The 17,414-nt window shown below is 32.8% G+C and overlaps 4 protein-coding genes across 5 annotated transcripts; 3 read left to right on the plus strand and 1 right to left on the minus strand.

Moving 5' to 3' along the window:
- Window positions 1–91: 91 nt before the first annotated feature.
- Window positions 92–1,495, plus strand: LOC123309693 (RING finger protein 141-like). Of its 2 annotated transcripts, XM_044892918.1 has the most exons (4): window positions 92–407; window positions 454–669; window positions 761–910; window positions 960–1,495. In XM_044892918.1, exons 1-4 carry the CDS (start codon window positions 256–258, stop codon window positions 1,123–1,125), a joined length of 684 nt encoding a protein of 227 aa, XP_044748853.1. In that variant the 5' UTR covers window positions 92–255; the 3' UTR covers window positions 1,126–1,495. The 2 variants fall into 2 exon arrangements, with proteins under 2 accessions (XP_044748853.1, XP_044748854.1); XM_044892919.1 differs by lacking the exon at window positions 454–669.
- Window positions 1,496–1,889: 394 nt separating this feature from the next.
- On the minus strand, window positions 1,890–4,996 carry LOC123309691 (protein SPT2 homolog). The gene is made up of 4 exons (XM_044892916.1): window positions 4,820–4,996; window positions 4,564–4,734; window positions 3,545–4,007; window positions 1,890–2,974 (listed from the first exon to the last, which is right to left on the minus strand). Exons 1-4 carry the CDS (start codon window positions 4,874–4,876, stop codon window positions 1,947–1,949), a joined length of 1,719 nt encoding a protein of 572 aa, XP_044748851.1. The 5' UTR covers window positions 4,877–4,996; the 3' UTR covers window positions 1,890–1,946.
- A 6,640-nt stretch (window positions 4,997–11,636) lies between these two features.
- LOC123310372 (protein SPT2 homolog) lies at window positions 11,637–14,745 on the plus strand. The gene is made up of 5 exons (XM_044893839.1): window positions 11,637–11,816; window positions 11,902–12,072; window positions 12,629–13,091; window positions 13,662–14,265; window positions 14,317–14,745. The coding sequence occupies exons 1-5, from the start codon at window positions 11,760–11,762 to the stop codon at window positions 14,687–14,689; spliced, it is 1,668 nt and encodes a 555-aa protein (XP_044749774.1). The 5' UTR covers window positions 11,637–11,759; the 3' UTR covers window positions 14,690–14,745.
- On the plus strand, window positions 14,716–17,188 carry LOC123310373 (protein SPT2 homolog). Its single transcript, XM_044893840.1, has 4 exons — window positions 14,716–14,724; window positions 14,899–15,334; window positions 15,720–15,770; window positions 16,190–17,188. The coding sequence occupies exons 1-4, from the start codon at window positions 14,716–14,718 to the stop codon at window positions 16,933–16,935; spliced, it is 1,242 nt and encodes a 413-aa protein (XP_044749775.1). The 3' UTR covers window positions 16,936–17,188.
- Window positions 17,189–17,414: the final 226 nt, after the last annotated feature.

Genomic DNA, 17,414 nt, shown 5'->3' on the forward strand with positions numbered 1-17,414 from the left:
AAAATTAATTTCTTTCGTATTCACCCGTTCTACCTTTGATTAAAGATTAAACACACAAGTAGCTGAATTTTTACGGTAGAATTGGTGGAAGGTACATTGGAGGACGGGAATTTTTGAGAATAAAAAAACAAAAACATACATTGATATGTTCTCTATGGTTGAGACAATTTTTTGGTTTAATTTAGAAGTCGGAAAAACTTAAAAATTAGTGAAAAACATGTAAAGTCTTTGAAAATAAAGAGGATCAAGAAAAATATGGGGCAAATAAACAGCTCAAATATTCAATCGCTGTTACCTAATATTTATTCGGAATTATTCAATAAAGAACCTAATGCTTTAATAGCTAAAGAAATAAAAGAAATGGACCGGGAAAAGTTTCAAGAAATTATTTCAGAATTGAATTCCTTGTAGGTAATTTACTCAGTCAGATTTCCTTATACTATGTCGTATCAGTTCTAGAGACTATTTTGATAATGAAGGAAAGCAAATGATATTTGCAGTGCGGCAAGGATCTGATCAATGTATATTATGGAAAGCTGTGGTTGAAATTGCTTGTATTAAAATTGATCCAGATTCAAGTGAAGTAAAAAATTACAGAACATTATCTTTGGTTGAATTAATGAAAATATTTTATTCATTAAAATATCAAAATGCTGCTAAAGATCAAAGGTATTTCAAAGTGTCATCTAATGCTAGAACTATGTATTTGTTTTATATTATCCATTTACCAAGTCAACAATTGAATGAATAAAAATTTCAGTGAAAAGGCCTGTATCACTTATGAAAAGATAGTATCTCATGCTGACAATGATCCTGTTATGTCTTCAGAATGTACAATTTGCTTAGAAAGGAAAGTAGAGCTTACATTACCTTGTGCTCACAGCTTTTGCTCACAATGTATAGAAGAATGGTAAGAAATAGGCCTTTTAATTTATTTGTATGAACTCATATTTTTCTAGGAGTTCAGAACATCATACATGTCCAATTTGTCGAGATAAATTGGAAAGTACTAGTGACTCTTGGGTTCTTTCAGAGAAACCTGAAGCTGATGAAATCAGCCAGGAGCTTAGATCGAATCTTATAAGGCTGACAGAGGAAAAAAAAGACTCATGTACTGCATCATAGAGTGTGGAATTGATCGTAATGTACTGTATATAAATTTTTATAATTGAGTTATTTCTTCTTGTTATGATCAATATTCAAAGTGTTAAACCCATATGGAATTTACTATTACTGCGTTCGGCAATAGCATCCAAGACCAGACAGATATTTTACTTATGTGACCACAGATTGTTTGTATTATCAAGATTTATGAAAATATCCTGAAATAAGCAAACAGTAGAGAGCTTCTGGTATTCTGTCTTATGTTGTTTTTTTGTTATTTGTATCCCATAAGAAAAACTTGATGGTTGAAATATATACACATTATTTATTAAATAAAAACTAAGCACACAAATAAAAAAGTAGCGTTCAGCTAATAAGTATTTACAAGTTACAAGACGATTTTAACAAACTTTACATCCCATAGATAGAAATATTCTGAGCGAAAAGATCGTCATTATATTGCTCAGATTTTCTTTGGAACAGTCCAGATATGTAGTTTCCTCAATCTGGATGTCGTAAAGGAACAATATAGAGCAATCCGAACAGTTTGAGGTAATTGTCGAACAGGGTTTATAAAGATATGAAAGATTTATGCAGTAAAATTTTATTTACAATATACAGCATGTGTTAATATCTACAATAAATACAAGTATATATATATATATATATATATATATATATATACATTAATATGAACTTTGCAAAGAATTCCCTCCAACTTTTTCAATGTGTTTCAAAGTAGTTGACTAAATTTCCATTGAATTTATATTGAATTTTAGTGTAATATAAATGCAATGACTAAAACACTAGATGCATCTTGGTCACTGCGTGCGATCTCACTTTTAGCTACCGAATTTTTTCTTCATCAATGCTTTTCTTCGTTTGTGCTCTTCCTCTAGTCTCATATCTTCAAGATCTTCCATTATACCCAATTTTGTACTGATTTGCTCTTCTTTCATCTGCTGTGAAAATGAGGACTCCATAATATCATCATCTTCTTCATCGACTTCCACATATTTTGACTTGTTATAACCAAATATTTCTCTGATATATTTAGAGTAATCCTCTTCTTCTTCGGGACCATCATCAATGAAGTCATCCATTTCAGAATCATAATCTTCATCATCATCATCATCGATTATTCTTCGTTTTTTCATTTGCATTTTATTAGACATGGGTTTTCTCCTCACATCAGCTGGAGGAAATTGTTTTGGCCTTACATCATTTGGTGGGAACTGTTTTGGTTTAGACAATTCTCTTTGTAGCATTTCTTTCTCCTTAATCTTATCTAACATTTTTTTGTCAGAGGGGCCTCTGCTGTTCACACTGATTTCTTTAGGATACCTTTTTATGTCCTTTGAAGGTAAGCCATTCTTAGTTGTTCCATTATTGCTTTTGGTGGCAATTTTTGTAGATTTTTCTGTATAATTTGATACAGATTTTCCCAAATCTTTCATGGGATTATTGGAGGCACTTGGGACTGGTTTTTTAGTGTCAACTGGGGCCTTTGTTATGCTGTTCATTTTTCCAGCTGATGGATGTTTAGGACCCCAATCAATTTTTTTCCTAATTTCTGGTTCAGGATTTTGCATTTTATTATCAGCCTTATTAGAACTTGTTCGGGCTGTTGCTAATATTGACTGATTTGGCACTTTTGCTATTTTCGATTTGGCAGTTTCTGCTTCTTTATTAATTTTCTGTTTGGGCTCGCTTGGGTCAGGCTTAAGTCTTTCTTGTTTTCTTTCCTGCCACACCCTCATCCTTTCCATTTCTCTTCTCTGTTTCTTGGTAAGGGGACTTTCATCTTCTTTGCTTTTCTTCTCAATAACTATGGGTTCGAATTGTTTCTTTTCTGCTAGTTTGAGGAGCTCTGAAACAATGAAATCAATATTAGTTATAGCAAATATGACTTATACTAAAACATTATTTTTTTCTTATATACTAATCTACAAAACAGGTTATATGATGAAACAAACGAGGCCTTTCTTTAGAAAGATCACTTACATTCCAGATATTTGAAAAGATGAAAAAGTTTCCAATATGGTTCAGGAATGTCTAGAAAAAAAAATTTATATCAAAAAAATTAAAGTTAATATTACATCAATGAAATGGCAGATTGAAAAAAATCTTTGACTATGCCACTGCAGTCTACATAAAAAAGTGCCTGTAAAATGTTACATATGTTTTCCAATATCATTGAAACTTTACAAAATAGGGGCACAAACTTAAGGAGCAGAAAAATGAGTTTTCAAAGGAAGATAAAGGGATGCGGTCTTTGCCATTATCCATCATCTGCAAATCGATGGCAAAAACCTGCCATGCATTTTGGTGATGCCATCTATATTTTTCTAGCTCTCATGCTTTCAGATTCAATATTATCGATTTTTTTCCACCCTTTGCCCCACTTCTTAATATAGAGATAAAAGTTGAAATGACTTACCATTGAAATTCATCGGTGGAGGCATTTTAGGTTTATCAATCTTTGGTTTCTTAGCATCAGGTCTCTCATCAGCCATTCTCGATGGGGTAGACGGGAAGTTGTCATCTGGAGATGAGATGTCTTCTGGATTCTTATGTTTGCGTTTCCTCCTATGAGGCATCATTGCTTCTTCTTTCTCCTTTTCTAAAGCAGCTTTAACTCTATCTTTAGTTGAGCTCAGATTGGTGTTAACTTTCTTTTTTTCTAACAAGAACTTTGGTGTCTTGTCTGGCATCTTACTATACTTTTCCATCATTTTATTATAAAAAACAGATGCTTCTTGTGAAACATATCCATAATCATCTTCATCAGGTTGTGCAAGTCCAACTAGAGTAACAGCAGTTTTGTCAGAATCCACTGCATCTTGAATAACAGATTTGGTCCGCTTCAACATGACATTCACACGCTTGACAGCCTTTTTATCCTGTAAAAGATTCATAACGAATTAGATATAAGCACAGTCAGGGGAAACTGAGAATAATTAAAAAAAAACCGAATCTTGTTATCTCGAGTTAATTTGGTTCTACATCGTAGTATAATTGAAAATGCACCTATGAACCTTTTCTTTACTTAGTTTACAGAGAAAAATTCTCCTCTCCTGATTCAAACATGTCTGCTTAAGAAAAGCTTTAACATGCCAACTGATAGGAACACTGTAACCTAGCCAACACCTCATAAATCTTTCCCTATGATCAACAAAACATTAATGTAAGGAATTTTATTTATGTATCAAGTTATAGCTTAGCAGGAAGAACTAGGTCGTTGACCCTTTGAAATTTTGTTATTAATTTATTCAACTAAATAAATGTTCATCACTACTACTACAAGTTTAAAAGTGAAAACAAAATGGCAAAAACAAATTTGAAATCACAGTATTCACAGAGGTGCTGTAATTAGGGCACCATACACATCTACATTTCAAAACATTAATATTCATTATAAATTCAAACCAAATGAATGAGAGAAAATCATGTACTAACCTTCGATCTCAAAGCTAATAACTCTTCTTTTTTTCTTTGAGCTTCAAGCCTTTTTTGTCTCTCTTCTTCCTCCTTCTTTTCCAGAAACTTCCTTACATTGAGTGATAACCGTGATTTATCTTTCTGCTCCTTTTTTGGTGGAGCAAACTTTGTGCTATAATATTTAATCGGCTGCAAAATTAAAAAGATATTTAGTATGAGATATTTAGCTCCTTTAAAGGGAGAATAAACAATATGTTAATCTGTAATCACATACCTCCTTCATAACTTCTTTATTCTTTTGAGCATTGTATAACAACGTTCCAAAATCCATCTTGACCGTAATTTTATAATACCAGAGGAAAACTGAAACTAAGTTTGGCCCAGAATAATTCAGAATATAAATATTCAATCACTCTGTTATGTGTGTTCAACACTGTGGTTAATCACGAACTGTCAACACAAACACAAGAAAGTTTACAAACTGACAACTGACGTGACCACAGAACATAGATTATCTGTGGACGTGACAATTTTGCAGTGTTGCCAAACGAGTGCCAAACTCAACTCCCTATTGAGTTCTTCTTCAACCTTATTTTTAGGCCATATTTTTTTAATCCTCTGTTAATTTATTTATTAATATTATTATATTACTGTTTTTTCACAAGAAGTGAAATGTCCTAAGTAATCTGAGGTAACACCATAGACATATTAAACACATGTGTTTAATAGGTCTATTGCTAAAATTCACGGTATAAAAAAATAATCATGATGATAGCGTGAGTCGTAGAGGCTGGAATTATTTTCGAAGTAGAATTTATCTAGTAAGCGGATGTAATTTTGATATGACAACTGACTAGTTCTGATTAACTTTGATTCGGTTACAATTATTTGTTGATTATCTTGAGATTTTTGTCACATAATGATGATTGTGTGATAAACGCAGGAATGTTCGATATGCACTTTGTTTACGGTCTTTTTTTTCTGAATGAAAAACCGTGAATTTTCGCAAGAAACTACAAGAGACCTTATTTGTTAAGAATGGATCAAGCTATCCAAAATCAATTTTTTTATTGTGAAATGTGTATATGGAAAAAAGTTTCTTGTGGAACAATGTTTTGGGGTGGCTTTCAATCATAGAGGAACAGCACCGAAAACTTCCCCGCATAAAATATCTGCTTAATTTATTCATTCTTGTCAGTTTTTCGATTCTCAAGAAAAAAAACAAAAATTGCTTTTCGGGTGCCACCTTTAGGGAGCTGTAACTGAGCGGGAGGCTCAGAGAAAAAAAAATTTTACATTGAAGATCCATCCTATTTTTTGACAGAGAGTTTAATTTTTCGCAACTATTCCTACGCAACATGTATATATTTGCTACTTGTTTTTTTATTTGCTGTTTGTTTTTATATTTGATGATATTGTTGTTATCAACACTGCATGACTAATCCTATGTTGTGTAGATATCTATGGTGTGCCATACTTATTGATTTATAATGATAATAAATTCGATAATATTGAAATATTGTCAGATATGTTTTTACAGCGAAAATTAAACTGCAAATCACAAATATTCCTTATAACAGCTGACAAAATGGACCAGTTCATATTTTGAACTGTTTTATCGATATTCGATATCAACGCAAAACAAAATGAAACGAGTATCATTGGACTTCCTTTGGTAGAACCAAAGATTAGATATAGATACCTATATATATATATATATTATATATAACCTTATATACCTTATATATACATATATATAAAATCTTTGGGTAGAACGAGGATAAAACGAAGCAAATAACATGGTGGCGCCGCCACGAAACTGATCCCATATCCCCGATTTTCTGAAATGTTGATGCTTGCAAAAAGTGACAAGTGCACACATCAGTGTTTTAGACATCTTAGCTGTGATTTAAGTTGATCCTCGATTAACTTGACAAAATTGAACGAAAATGTCAAAATTAATCTAGGATTGACTTTAATCCCAAACTAAGCAACAGGGCCTAAGTTTCAAACATATAGCTCATATTACAATTATAAAGATATACCTATTTTATATCACCTTACTGAATTTCAAATATAAAATTATAGCCCCCCCCCTCAAAATGATTCATGAAACCGCCACTGGAAATAGTGGTATTTACCTGAGCAACAAGAGGTACAACCATTAACCATTGTTATAGGTAATTGTAGGGATTAGGGATTGTGCCTGTATTGAATTTTATTTATATTTAACAACTGTAAAACGTATTCGATTTTCTTCGATTTCTCCGAATTCTCCGTTTCTTTTACAATGGGATTAAGTATGCCGCCGACAAACCGTCCCCGTCTGGAACTTTCACAAATTTCTTTTCTTCAATTTGATATTTTATTGTCTCGGGTCCTTCCTTATCGCAGTTATGACCCATGGGTGTAAACCCATGTTTTCAAAGGCAAATGGTACACATGAAATGCTTATTTTCGTTCCCCAAAATAATAGAAAATGCATGAGATTTTCGGTCAGAGAAATAAATAAAACCATTTAATCGGAAGGCAACAATAAAATATTTTTGTTTATCTTGTTGTCAAAGACCAATAATAGTAGATATCTACAGATGAAACATTTGTTTTCGTTCCTCAAAATAAAAGAAGGATTTTCGGTCACAGGCACAAAAAACAAAAAAAAACCACAACACAAAGATCCTCTCTAATCTGAATTTATCCTTATTATTGTATTCATTGCCTTTAGGCCTATTATAATATATTATTATAATAGGTCTATAGATCATTGTTTATTCTCAATACCAACCTGACTTCCGCAACACAAAATCTTATGAGCTATTAACAACTTAAATTATATTTTCCATAGCCACCCTTGATGTCAATAATTCTTGAATTGACTATAGTAATTTCCTACCTCAGATGATCAAACTCTCAAACTGACTTTCGCAGAAATGTCAATAAATTTTAGTATATTTTGACTGTAAAACCACAGTTCTTTAGAAGGCTGTGGTAAAACGTACCACTTTAATTGAGTGTAGATTTGAATACCTAAATATTACTAAATACCTACGTTTGAACAATAGAAGCACTTGGAGCATATCGATATATGTTGTTTCCTTTGTAAACTGGTTTTACAAAGATTAGAGAGGATCTTTGTGTTGTGGTTTTTTTTGTTTCTTGTGCCTGTGACCGAAAATCCTTCTTTTATTTTGAGGAACGAAAACAAATGTTTCATCTGTAGATATCTACTATTATTGGTCTTTGACAACAAGATAAACAAAAATATTTTATTGTTGCCTTCCGATTCGATGGTTTTATTTGTTTCTCTGACCGAAAATCTCATGCATTTTCTATTATTTTGGGGAACGAAAATAAGCATTTCATGTGTACCATTTGCCTTTGAAAACATGGGTTTACACCCATGGGTCATAACTGCGATAAGGAAGGACCCGAGACAATAAAATATCAAATTGAAGAAAAGAAATTTGTGAAAGTTCCAGACGGGGACGGTTTGTCGGCGGCATACTTAATTCCATTGTAAAAGAAACGGAGAATTCGGAGAGATCGAAGAAAATCGAATACGTTTTACAGTTGTTAAATATAAATAAAATTCAATACAGGCACAATCCCTAATCCCTACAATTACCTATAACAATGGTTAATGGTTGTACCTCTTGTTGCTCAGGTAAATACCACTATTTCCAGTGGCGGTTTCATGAATCATTTTGAGGGGGGGGGCTATAATTTTATATTTGAAATTCAGTAAGGTGATATAAAATAGGTATATCTTTATAATTGTAATATGAGCTACCTATATGTTTGAAACTTGGGCCCTGTTGCTTAGCCCCCCCCCCCCTCAAAATGATTCATGAAACCGCCACTGGAAATAGTGGTATTTACCTGAGCAACAAGAGGTACAACCATTAACCATTGTTATAGGTAATTGTAGGGATTAGGGATTGTGCCTGTATTGAATTTTATTTATATTTAACAACTGTAAAACGTATTCGATTTTCTTCGATTTCTCCGAATTCTCCGTTTCTTTTACAATGGAATTAAGTATGCCGCCGACACACCGTCCCCGTCTGGAACTTTCACAAATTTCTTTTCTTCAATTTGATATTTTATTGTCTCGGGTCCTTCCTTATCGCAGTTATGACCCATGGGTGTAAACCCATGTTTTCAAAGGCAAATGGTACACATGAAATGCTTATTTTCGTTCCCCAAAATAATAGAAAATGCATGAGATTTTCGGTCAGAGAAACAAATAAAACCATCGAATCGGAAGGCAACAATAAAATATTTTTGTTTATCTTGTTGTCAAAGACCAATAATAGTAGATATCTACAGATGAAACATTTGTTTTCGTTCCTCAAAATAAAAGAAGGATTTTCGGTCACAGGCACAAGAAACAAAAAAAACCACAACACAAAGATCCTCTCTAATCTTTGTAAAACCAGTTTACAAAGGAAACAACATATATCGATATGCTCCAAGTGCTTCTATTGTTCAAACGTAGGTATTTAGTAATATTTAGGTATTCAAATCTACACTCAATTAAAGTGGTACGTTTTACCACAGCCTTCTAAAGAACTGTGGTTTTACAGTCAAAATATACTAAAATTTATTGACATTTCTGCGAAAGTCAGTTTGAGAGTTTGATCATCTGAGGTAGGAAATTACTATAGTCAATTCAAGAATTATTGACATCAAGGGTGGCTATGGAAAATATAATTTAAGTTGTTAATAGCTCATAAGATTTTGTGTTGCGGAAGTCAGGTTGGTATTGAGAATAAACAATGATCTATAGACCTATTATAATAATATATTATAATAGGCCTAAAGGCAATGAATACAATAATAAGGATAAATTCAGATTAGAGAGGATCTTTGTGTTGTGGTTTTTTTTTGTTTTTTGTGCCTGTGACCGAAAATCCTTCTTTTATTTTGAGGAACGAAAACAAATGTTTCATCTGTAGATATCTACTATTATTGGTCTTTGACAACAAGATAAACAAAAATATTTTATTGTTGCCTTCCGATTAAATGGTTTTATTCATTTCTCTGACCGAAAATCTCATGCATTTTCTATTATTTTGGGGAACGAAAATAAGCATTTCATGTGTACCATTTGCCTTTGAAAACATGGGTTTACACCCATGGGTCATAACTGCGATAAGGAAGGACCCGAGACAATAAAATATCAAATTGAAGAAAAGAAATTTGTGAAAGTTCCAGACGGGGACGGTTTGTCGGCGGCATACTTAATCCCATTGTAAAAGAAACGGAGAATTCGGAGAAATCGAAGAAAATCGAATACGTTTTACAGTTGTTAAATATAAATAAAATTCAATACAGGCACAATCCCTAATCCCTACAATTACCTATAACAATGGTTAATGGTTGTACCTCTTGTTGCTCAGGTAAATACCACTATTTCCAGTGGCGGTTTCATGAATCATTTTGAGGGGGGGGGCTATAATTTTATATTTGAAATTCAGTAAGGTGATATAAAATAGGTATATCTTTATAATTGTAATATGAGCTATATGTTTGAAACTTAGGCCCTGTTGCTTAGTTTGGGATTAAAGTCAATCCTAGATTAATTTTGACATTTTCGTTCAATTTTGTCAAGTTAATCGAGGATCAACTTAAATCACAGCTAAGATGTCTAAAACACTGATGTGTGCACTTGTCACTTTTTGCAAGCATCAACATTTCAGAAAATCGGGGATATGGGATCAGTTTCGTGGCGGCGCCACCATGTTATTTGCTTCGTTTTATCCTCGTTCTACCCAAAGATTTTATATATATGTATATATAAGGTATATAAGGTTATATATAATATATATATATATATATAGGTATCTATATCTAATCTTTGGTTCTACCAAAGGAAGTCCAATGATACTCGTTTCATTTTGTTTTGCGTTGATATCGAATATCGATAAAACAGTTCAAAATATGAACTGGTCCATTTTGTCAGCTGTTATAAGGAATATTTGTGATTTGCAGTTTAATTTTCGCTGTAAAAACATATCTGACAATATTTCAATATTATCGAATTTATTATCATTATAAATCAATAAGTATGGCACACCATAGATATCTACACAACATAGGATTAGTCATGCAGTGTTGATAACAACAATATCATCAAATATAAAAACAAACAGCAAATAAAAAAACAAGTAGCAAATATATACATGTTGCGTAGGAATAGTTGCGAAAAATTAAACTCTCTGTCAAAAAATAGGATGGATCTTCAATGTAAAATTTTTTTTTCTCTGAGCCTCCCGCTCAGTTACAGCTCCCTAAAGGTGGCACCCGAAAAGCAATTTTTGTTTTTTTTCTTGAGAATCGAAAAACTGACAAGAATGAATAAATTAAGCAGATATTTTATGCGGGGAAGTTTTCGGTGCTGTTCCTCTATGATTGAAAGCCACCCCAAAACATTGTTCCACAAGAAACTTTTTTCCATATACACATTTCACAATAAAAAAATTGATTTTGGATAGCTTGATCCATTCTTAACAAATAAGGTCTCTTGTAGTTTCTTGCGAAAATTCACGGTTTTTCATTCAGAAAAAAAAGACCGTAAACAAAGTGCATATCGAACATTCCTGCGTTTATCACACAATCATCATTATGTGACAAAAATCTCAAGATAATCAACAAATAATTGTAACCGAATCAAAGTTAATCAGAACTAGTCAGTTGTCATATCAAAATTACATCCGCTTACTAGATAAATTCTACTTCGAAAATAATTCCAGCCTCTACGACTCACGCTATCATCATGATTATTTTTTTATACCGTGAATTTTAGCAATAGACCTATTAAACACATGTGTTTAATATGTCTATGGTGTTACCTCAGATTACTTAGGACATTTCACTTCTTGTGAAAAAACAGTAATATAATAATATTAATAAATAAATTAACAGAGGATTAAAAAAATATGGCCTAAAAATAAGGTTGAAGAAGAACTCAATAGGGAGTTGAGTTTGGCACTCGTTTGGCAACACTGCAAAATTGTCACGTCCACAGATAATCTATGTTCTGTGGTCACGTCAGTTGTCAGTTTGTAAACTTTCTTGTGTTTGTGTTGACAGTTCGTGATTAACCACAGTGTTGAACACACATAACAGAGTGATTGAATATTTATATTCTGAATTATTCTGGGCCAAACTTAGTTTCAGTTTTCCTCTGGTATTATAAAATTACGGTCAAGATGGATTTTGGAACGTTGTTATACAATGCTCAAAAGAATAAAGAAGTTATGAAGGAGGTATGTGATTACAGATTAACATATTGTTTATTCTCCCTTTAAAGGAGCTAAATATCTCATACTAAATATCTTTTTAATTTTGCAGCCGATTAAATATTATAGCACAAAGTTTGCTCCACCAAAAAAGGAGCAGAAAGATAAATCACGGTTATCACTCAATGTAAGGAAGTTTCTGGAAAAGAAGGAGGAAGAAGAGAGACAAAAAAGGCTTGAAGCTCAAAGAAAAAAAGAAGAGTTATTAGCTTTGAGATCGAAGGTTAGTACATGATTTTCTCTCATTCATTTGGTTTGAATTTTTAATGAATATTAATGTTTTGAAATGTAGATGTGTATGGTGCCCTAATTACAGCACCTCTGTGAATACTGTGATTTCAAATTTGTTTTTGCCATTTTGTTTTCACTTTTAAACTTGTAGTAGTAGTGATGAACATTTATTTAGTTGAATAAATTAATAACAAAATTTCAAAGGGTCAACGACCTAGTTCTTCCTGCTAAGCTATAACTTGATACATAAATAAAATTCCTTACATTAATGTTTTGTTGATCATAGGGAAAGATTTATGAGGTGTTGGCTAGGTTACAGTGTTCCTATCAGTTGGCATGTTAAAGCTTTTCTTAAGCAGACATGTTTGAATCAGGAGAGGAGAATTTTTCTCTGTAAACTAAGTAAAGAAAAGGTTCATAGGTGCATTTTCAATTATACTACGATGTAGAACCAAATTAACTCGAGATAACAAGATTCGGTTTTTTTTTAATTATTCTCAGTTTCCCCTGACTGTGCTTATATCTAATTCGTTATGAATCTTTTACAGGATAAAAAGGCTGTCAAGCGTGTGAATGTCATGTTGAAGCGGACCAAATCTGTTATTCAAGATGCAGTGGATTCTGACAAAACTGCTGTTACTCTAGTTGGACTTGCACAACCTGATGAAGATGATTATGGATATGTTTCACAAGAAGCATCTGTTTTTTATAATAAAATGATGGAAAAGTATAGTAAGATGCCAGACAAGACACCAAAGTTCTTGTTAGAAAAAAAGAAAGTTAATACCAATCTGAGCTCAACTAAAGATAGAGTTAAAGCTGCTTTAGAAAAGGAGAAAGAAGAAGCAATGATGCCTCATAGGAGGAAACGCAAACATAAGAATCCAGAAGACATCTCATCTCCAGATGACAACTTCCCGTCTACCCCATCGAGAATGGCTGATGAGAGACCTGATGCTAAGAAACCAAAGATTGATAAACCTAAAATGCCTCCACCGATGAATTTCAATGGTAAGTCATTTCAACTTTTATCTCTATATTAAGAAGTGGGGCAAAGGGTGGAAAAAAATCGATAATATTGAATCTGAAAGCATGAGAGCTAGAAAAATATAGATGGCATCACCAAAATGCATGGCAGGTTTTTGCCATCGATTTGCAGATGATGGATAATGGCAAAGACCGCATCCCTTTATCTTCCTTTGAAAACTCATTTTTCTGCTCCTTAAGTTTGTGCCCCTATTTTGTAAAGTTTCAATGATATTGGAAAACATATGTAACATTTTACAGGCACTTTTTTATGTAGACTGCAGTGGCATAGTCAAAGATTTTTTTCAATCTGCCATTTCATTGATGTAATATTAACTTTAATTTTTTTGATATAAATTTTTTTTTCTAGACATTCCTGAACCATATTGGAAACTTTTTCATCTTTTCAAATATCTGGAATGTAAGTGATCTTTCTAAAGAAAGGCCTCGTTTGTTTCATCATATAACCTGTTTTGTAGATTAGTATATAAGAAAAAAATAATGTTTTAGTATAAGTCATATTTGCTATAACTAATATTGATTTCATTGTTTCAGAGCTCCTCAAACTAGCAGAAAAGAAACAATTCGAACCCATAGTTATTGAGAAGAAAAGCAAAGAAGATGAAAGTCCCCTTACCAAGAAACAGAGAAGAGAAATGGAAAGGATGAGGGTGTTGCAGGAAAGAAAACAAGAAAGACTTAAGCCTGACCCAAGCGAGCCCAAACAGAAAATTAATAAAGAAGCAGAAACTGCCAAATCGAAAATAGCAAAAGTGCCAAATCAGTCAATATTAGCAACAGCCCGAACAAGTTCTAATAAGGCTGATAATAAAATGCAAAATCCTGAACCAGAAATTAGGAAAAAAATTGATTGGGGTCCTAAACATCCATCAGCTGGAAAAATGAACAGCATAACAAAGGCCCCAGTTGACACTAAAAAACCAGTCCCAAGTGCCTCCAATAATCCCATGAAAGATTTGGGAAAATCTGTATCAAATTATACAGAAAAATCTACAAAAATTGCCACCAAAAGCAATAATGGAACAACTAAGAATGGCTTACCTTCAAAGGACATAAAAAGGTATCCTAAAGAAATCAGTGTGAACAGCAGAGGCCCCTCTGACAAAAAAATGCTAGATAAGATTAAGGAGAAAGAAATGCCACAAAGATAATTGTCTAAACCAAAACAGTTCCCACCAAATGATGTAAGGCCAAAACAATTTCCTCCAGCTGATGTGAGGAGAAAACCCATGTCTAATAAAATGCAAATGAAAAAACGAAGAATAATCGATGATGATGATGATGAAGATTATGATTCTGAAATGGATGACTTCATTGATGATGGTCCCGAAGAAGAAGAGGATTACTCTAAATATATCAGAGAAATATTTGGTTATAACAAGTCAAAATATGTGGAAGTCGATGAAGAAGATGATGATATTATGGAGTCCTCATTTTCACAGCAGATGAAAGAAGAGCAAATCAGTACAAAATTGGGTATAATGGAAGATCTTGAAGATATGAGACTAGAGGAAGAGCACAAACGAAGAAAAGCATTGATGAAGAAAAAATTCGGTAGCTAAAAGTGAGATCGCACGCAGTGACCAAGATGCATCTAGTGTTTTAGTCATTGCATTTATATTACACTAAAATTCAATATAAATTCAATGGAAATTTAGTCAACTACTTTGAAACACATTAAGTAAAGAAAAGGTTCATAGGTGCATTTTCAACTATACTACGATGTAGAACCAAATTAACTTGAGATAACAAGATTCGGTTTTTTTTTAAGCGGACCAAATCTGCATATCAATCTGTTATTCAAGATGCAGTGGGTTCTGACAATACTGCCGTTACTCTAGTTGGACTTGCACAACCTGATGAAGATGATTATGGATATGTTTCACAAGAAGCATCTGTTTTTTATAATAAAATGATGGAAAAGTATAGTAAGATGCCAGACAAGACACCAAAGTTCTTGTTAGAAAAAAAGAAAGTTAATACCAATCTGAGCTCAACTAAAGATAGAGTTCAAGCTGCTTTAGAAAAGGAGAAAGAAGAAGCAATGATGCCTCATAGGAGGAAACGCAAACATAAGAATCCAGAAGACATCTCATCTCCAGATGACAACTTCCCGTCTACCCCATCGAGAATGGCTGATGAGAGACCTGATGCTAAGAAACCAAAGATTGATAAACCTAAAATGCCTCCACCGATGAATTTCAATGGTAAGTCATTTCAACTTTTATCTCTATATTAAGAAGTGGGGCAAAGGGTGGAAAAAAATCGATAATATTGAATCTGAAAGCATGAGAGCTAGAAAAATATAGATGGCATCACCAAAATGGATGGCAGGTTTTTGCCATCGATTTGCAGATGATGGATAATGGCAAAGACCGCATCCCTTTATCTTCCTTTGAAAACTCATTTTTCTGCTCCTTAAGTTTGTGCCCCTATTTTGTAAAGTTTCAATGATATTGAAAAACATATGTAACATTTTACAGGCACTTTTTTATGTAGACTGCAGTGGCATAGTCAAAGATTTTTTTCAATCTGCCATTTCATTGATGTAATATTAACTTTAATTTTTTTGATATAAATTTTTTTTTCTAGACATTCCTGAACGATATTGGAAACTTTTTCATCTTTTCAAATATCTGGAATGTAAGTGATCTTTCTAAAGAAAGGCCTCGTTTGTTTCATCATATAACCTGTTTTGTAGATTAGTATATAAGAAAAAAATAATGTTTTAGTATAAGTCATATTTGCTATAACTAATATTGATTTCATTGTTTCAGAGCTCCTCAAGCTAGCAGAAAAGAAACAATTCGAACCCATAGTTATTGAGAAGAAAAGCAAAGAAGATGAAAGTCCCCTTACCAAGAAACAGAGAAGAGAAATGGAAAGGATGAGGGTGTTGCAGGAAAGAAAACAAGAAAGACTTAAGCCTGACCCAAGCGAGCCCAAACAGAAAATTAATAAAGAAGCAGAAACTGCCAAATCGAAAATAGCAAAAGTGCCAAATCAGTCAATATTAGCAACAGCCCGAACAAGTTCTAATAAGGCTGATAATAAAATGTAAAATCCTGAACCAGAAATTAGGAAAAAAATTGATTGGGGTCCTAAACATCCATCAGCTGGAAAAATGAATATCATAACAAAGGCCCCAGTTGACACTAAAAAACCAGTCCCAAGTGCCTCCAATAATCCCATGAAAGATTCGGGAAAATCTGTATCAAATTATACAGAAAAATCTACAAAAATTGCCACCAAAAGCAATAATGGAACTAAGAATAGCTTGCCTTCAAAGGACATTAAAAGGCATCCTAAAGAAATCAGTGTGAACAGCAGAGGCCCCTCTGACAAAAAAATGTTAGATAAGATTAAGGAGAAAGAAATGCTACAAAGAGAATTGTCTAAACCAAAACAGTTCCCACCAAATGATCTAAGACCAAAACAATTTCCTCCAGCTGATGTGAGGAGAAAACCCATGTCTAATAAAATGCAAATGCAAATGAAAAAACGAAGAATGATCGATGATGATGATGATGAAGATTATGATTCTGAAATGGATGACTTCATTGATGATGGTCCCGAAGAAGAAGAGGATTACTCTAAATATATCAGAGAAATATTTGGTTATAACAAGTCAAAATATGTGGAAGTCGATGAAGAAGATGATGATATTATGGAGTCCTCATTTTCACAGCAGATGAAAGAAGAGCAAATCAGTACAAAATTGGGTATAATGGAAGATCTTGAAGATATGAGACTAGAGGAAGAGCACAAACGAAGAAAAGCATTGATGAAGAAAAAATTCGGTAGCTAAAAGTGAGATCGCACGCAGTGACCAAGATGCATCTAGTGTTTTAGTCATTGCATTTATATTACACTAAAATTCAATATAAATTCAATGGAAATTTAGTCAACTACTTTGAAACACATTGAAAAAGTTGGAGGGAATTCTTTGCAAAGTTCATATTAATGTATATATATATATATATATATATACTTATATTTATTGTAGATATCAACACATGCTGTATATTGTAAATAAAATTTTAAAAATTTTACTGCATAAATCTTTCATATCTTCATAAACCCTGTTCGACAATTACCTCAAACTGTTCGGATTGCTCTATATTGTTCATTTACGACATCCAGATTGAGGAAACTACATATCTGGACTGTTCCAAAGAAAATCTGAGCAAAATAATGACGATCTTTTCGCTCAGAATATTTTTCTTATAAGAAAAACTTGATGGTTGAAATATATACATATTATTTATTAAATAAAAACGAAGCACA

Source organism: Coccinella septempunctata, chromosome 3, assembly GCF_907165205.1.
Source record: "Coccinella septempunctata chromosome 3, icCocSept1.1, whole genome shotgun sequence".
Lineage (NCBI taxonomy): Eukaryota > Metazoa > Arthropoda > Insecta > Coleoptera > Coccinellidae > Coccinella > Coccinella septempunctata.

What these genes read in the sequence shown, in the direction of transcription:
- LOC123309693 (XM_044892918.1), top strand. Translation starts at nt 256, where the DNA reads ATGGGGCAAATAAACAGCTCAAATATTCAATCGCTGTTACCTAATATT. An exon ending in ATTTCAGAATTGAATTCCTT is followed by an intron (nt 408 to 453) that starts GTAGGTAATTTA and finishes ATGTCGTATCAG; the next exon opens with TTCTAGAGACTATTTTGATA. An exon ending in AATGCTGCTAAAGATCAAAG is followed by an intron (nt 670 to 760) that starts GTATTTCAAAGT and finishes TAAAAATTTCAG; the next exon opens with TGAAAAGGCCTGTATCACTT.
- LOC123310372 (XM_044893839.1), top strand. Translation starts at nt 11,760, where the DNA reads ATGGATTTTGGAACGTTGTTATACAATGCTCAAAAGAATAAAGAAGTT. An exon ending in TCCACCGATGAATTTCAATG is followed by an intron (nt 13,092 to 13,661) that starts GTAAGTCATTTC and finishes TCATTGTTTCAG; the next exon opens with AGCTCCTCAAACTAGCAGAA. An exon ending in AAGATTAAGGAGAAAGAAAT is followed by an intron (nt 14,266 to 14,316) that starts GCCACAAAGATA and finishes AAATGATGTAAG; the next exon opens with GCCAAAACAATTTCCTCCAG.
- LOC123309691 (XM_044892916.1), bottom strand. Translation starts at nt 4,876, where the DNA reads ATGGATTTTGGAACGTTGTTATACAATGCTCAAAAGAATAAAGAAGTT. An exon ending in ATAAAGAAGTTATGAAGGAG is followed by an intron (nt 4,735 to 4,819) that starts GTATGTGATTAC and finishes TTAATTTTGCAG; the next exon opens with CCGATTAAATATTATAGCAC. An exon ending in TCCACCGATGAATTTCAATG is followed by an intron (nt 2,975 to 3,544) that starts GTAAGTCATTTC and finishes TCATTGTTTCAG; the next exon opens with AGCTCCTCAAACTAGCAGAA.
- LOC123310373 (XM_044893840.1), top strand. An exon ending in TCCACCGATGAATTTCAATG is followed by an intron (nt 15,335 to 15,719) that starts GTAAGTCATTTC and finishes TTTTTTTTCTAG; the next exon opens with ACATTCCTGAACGATATTGG. An exon ending in TCTTTTCAAATATCTGGAAT is followed by an intron (nt 15,771 to 16,189) that starts GTAAGTGATCTT and finishes ATAAAATGTAAA; the next exon opens with ATCCTGAACCAGAAATTAGG.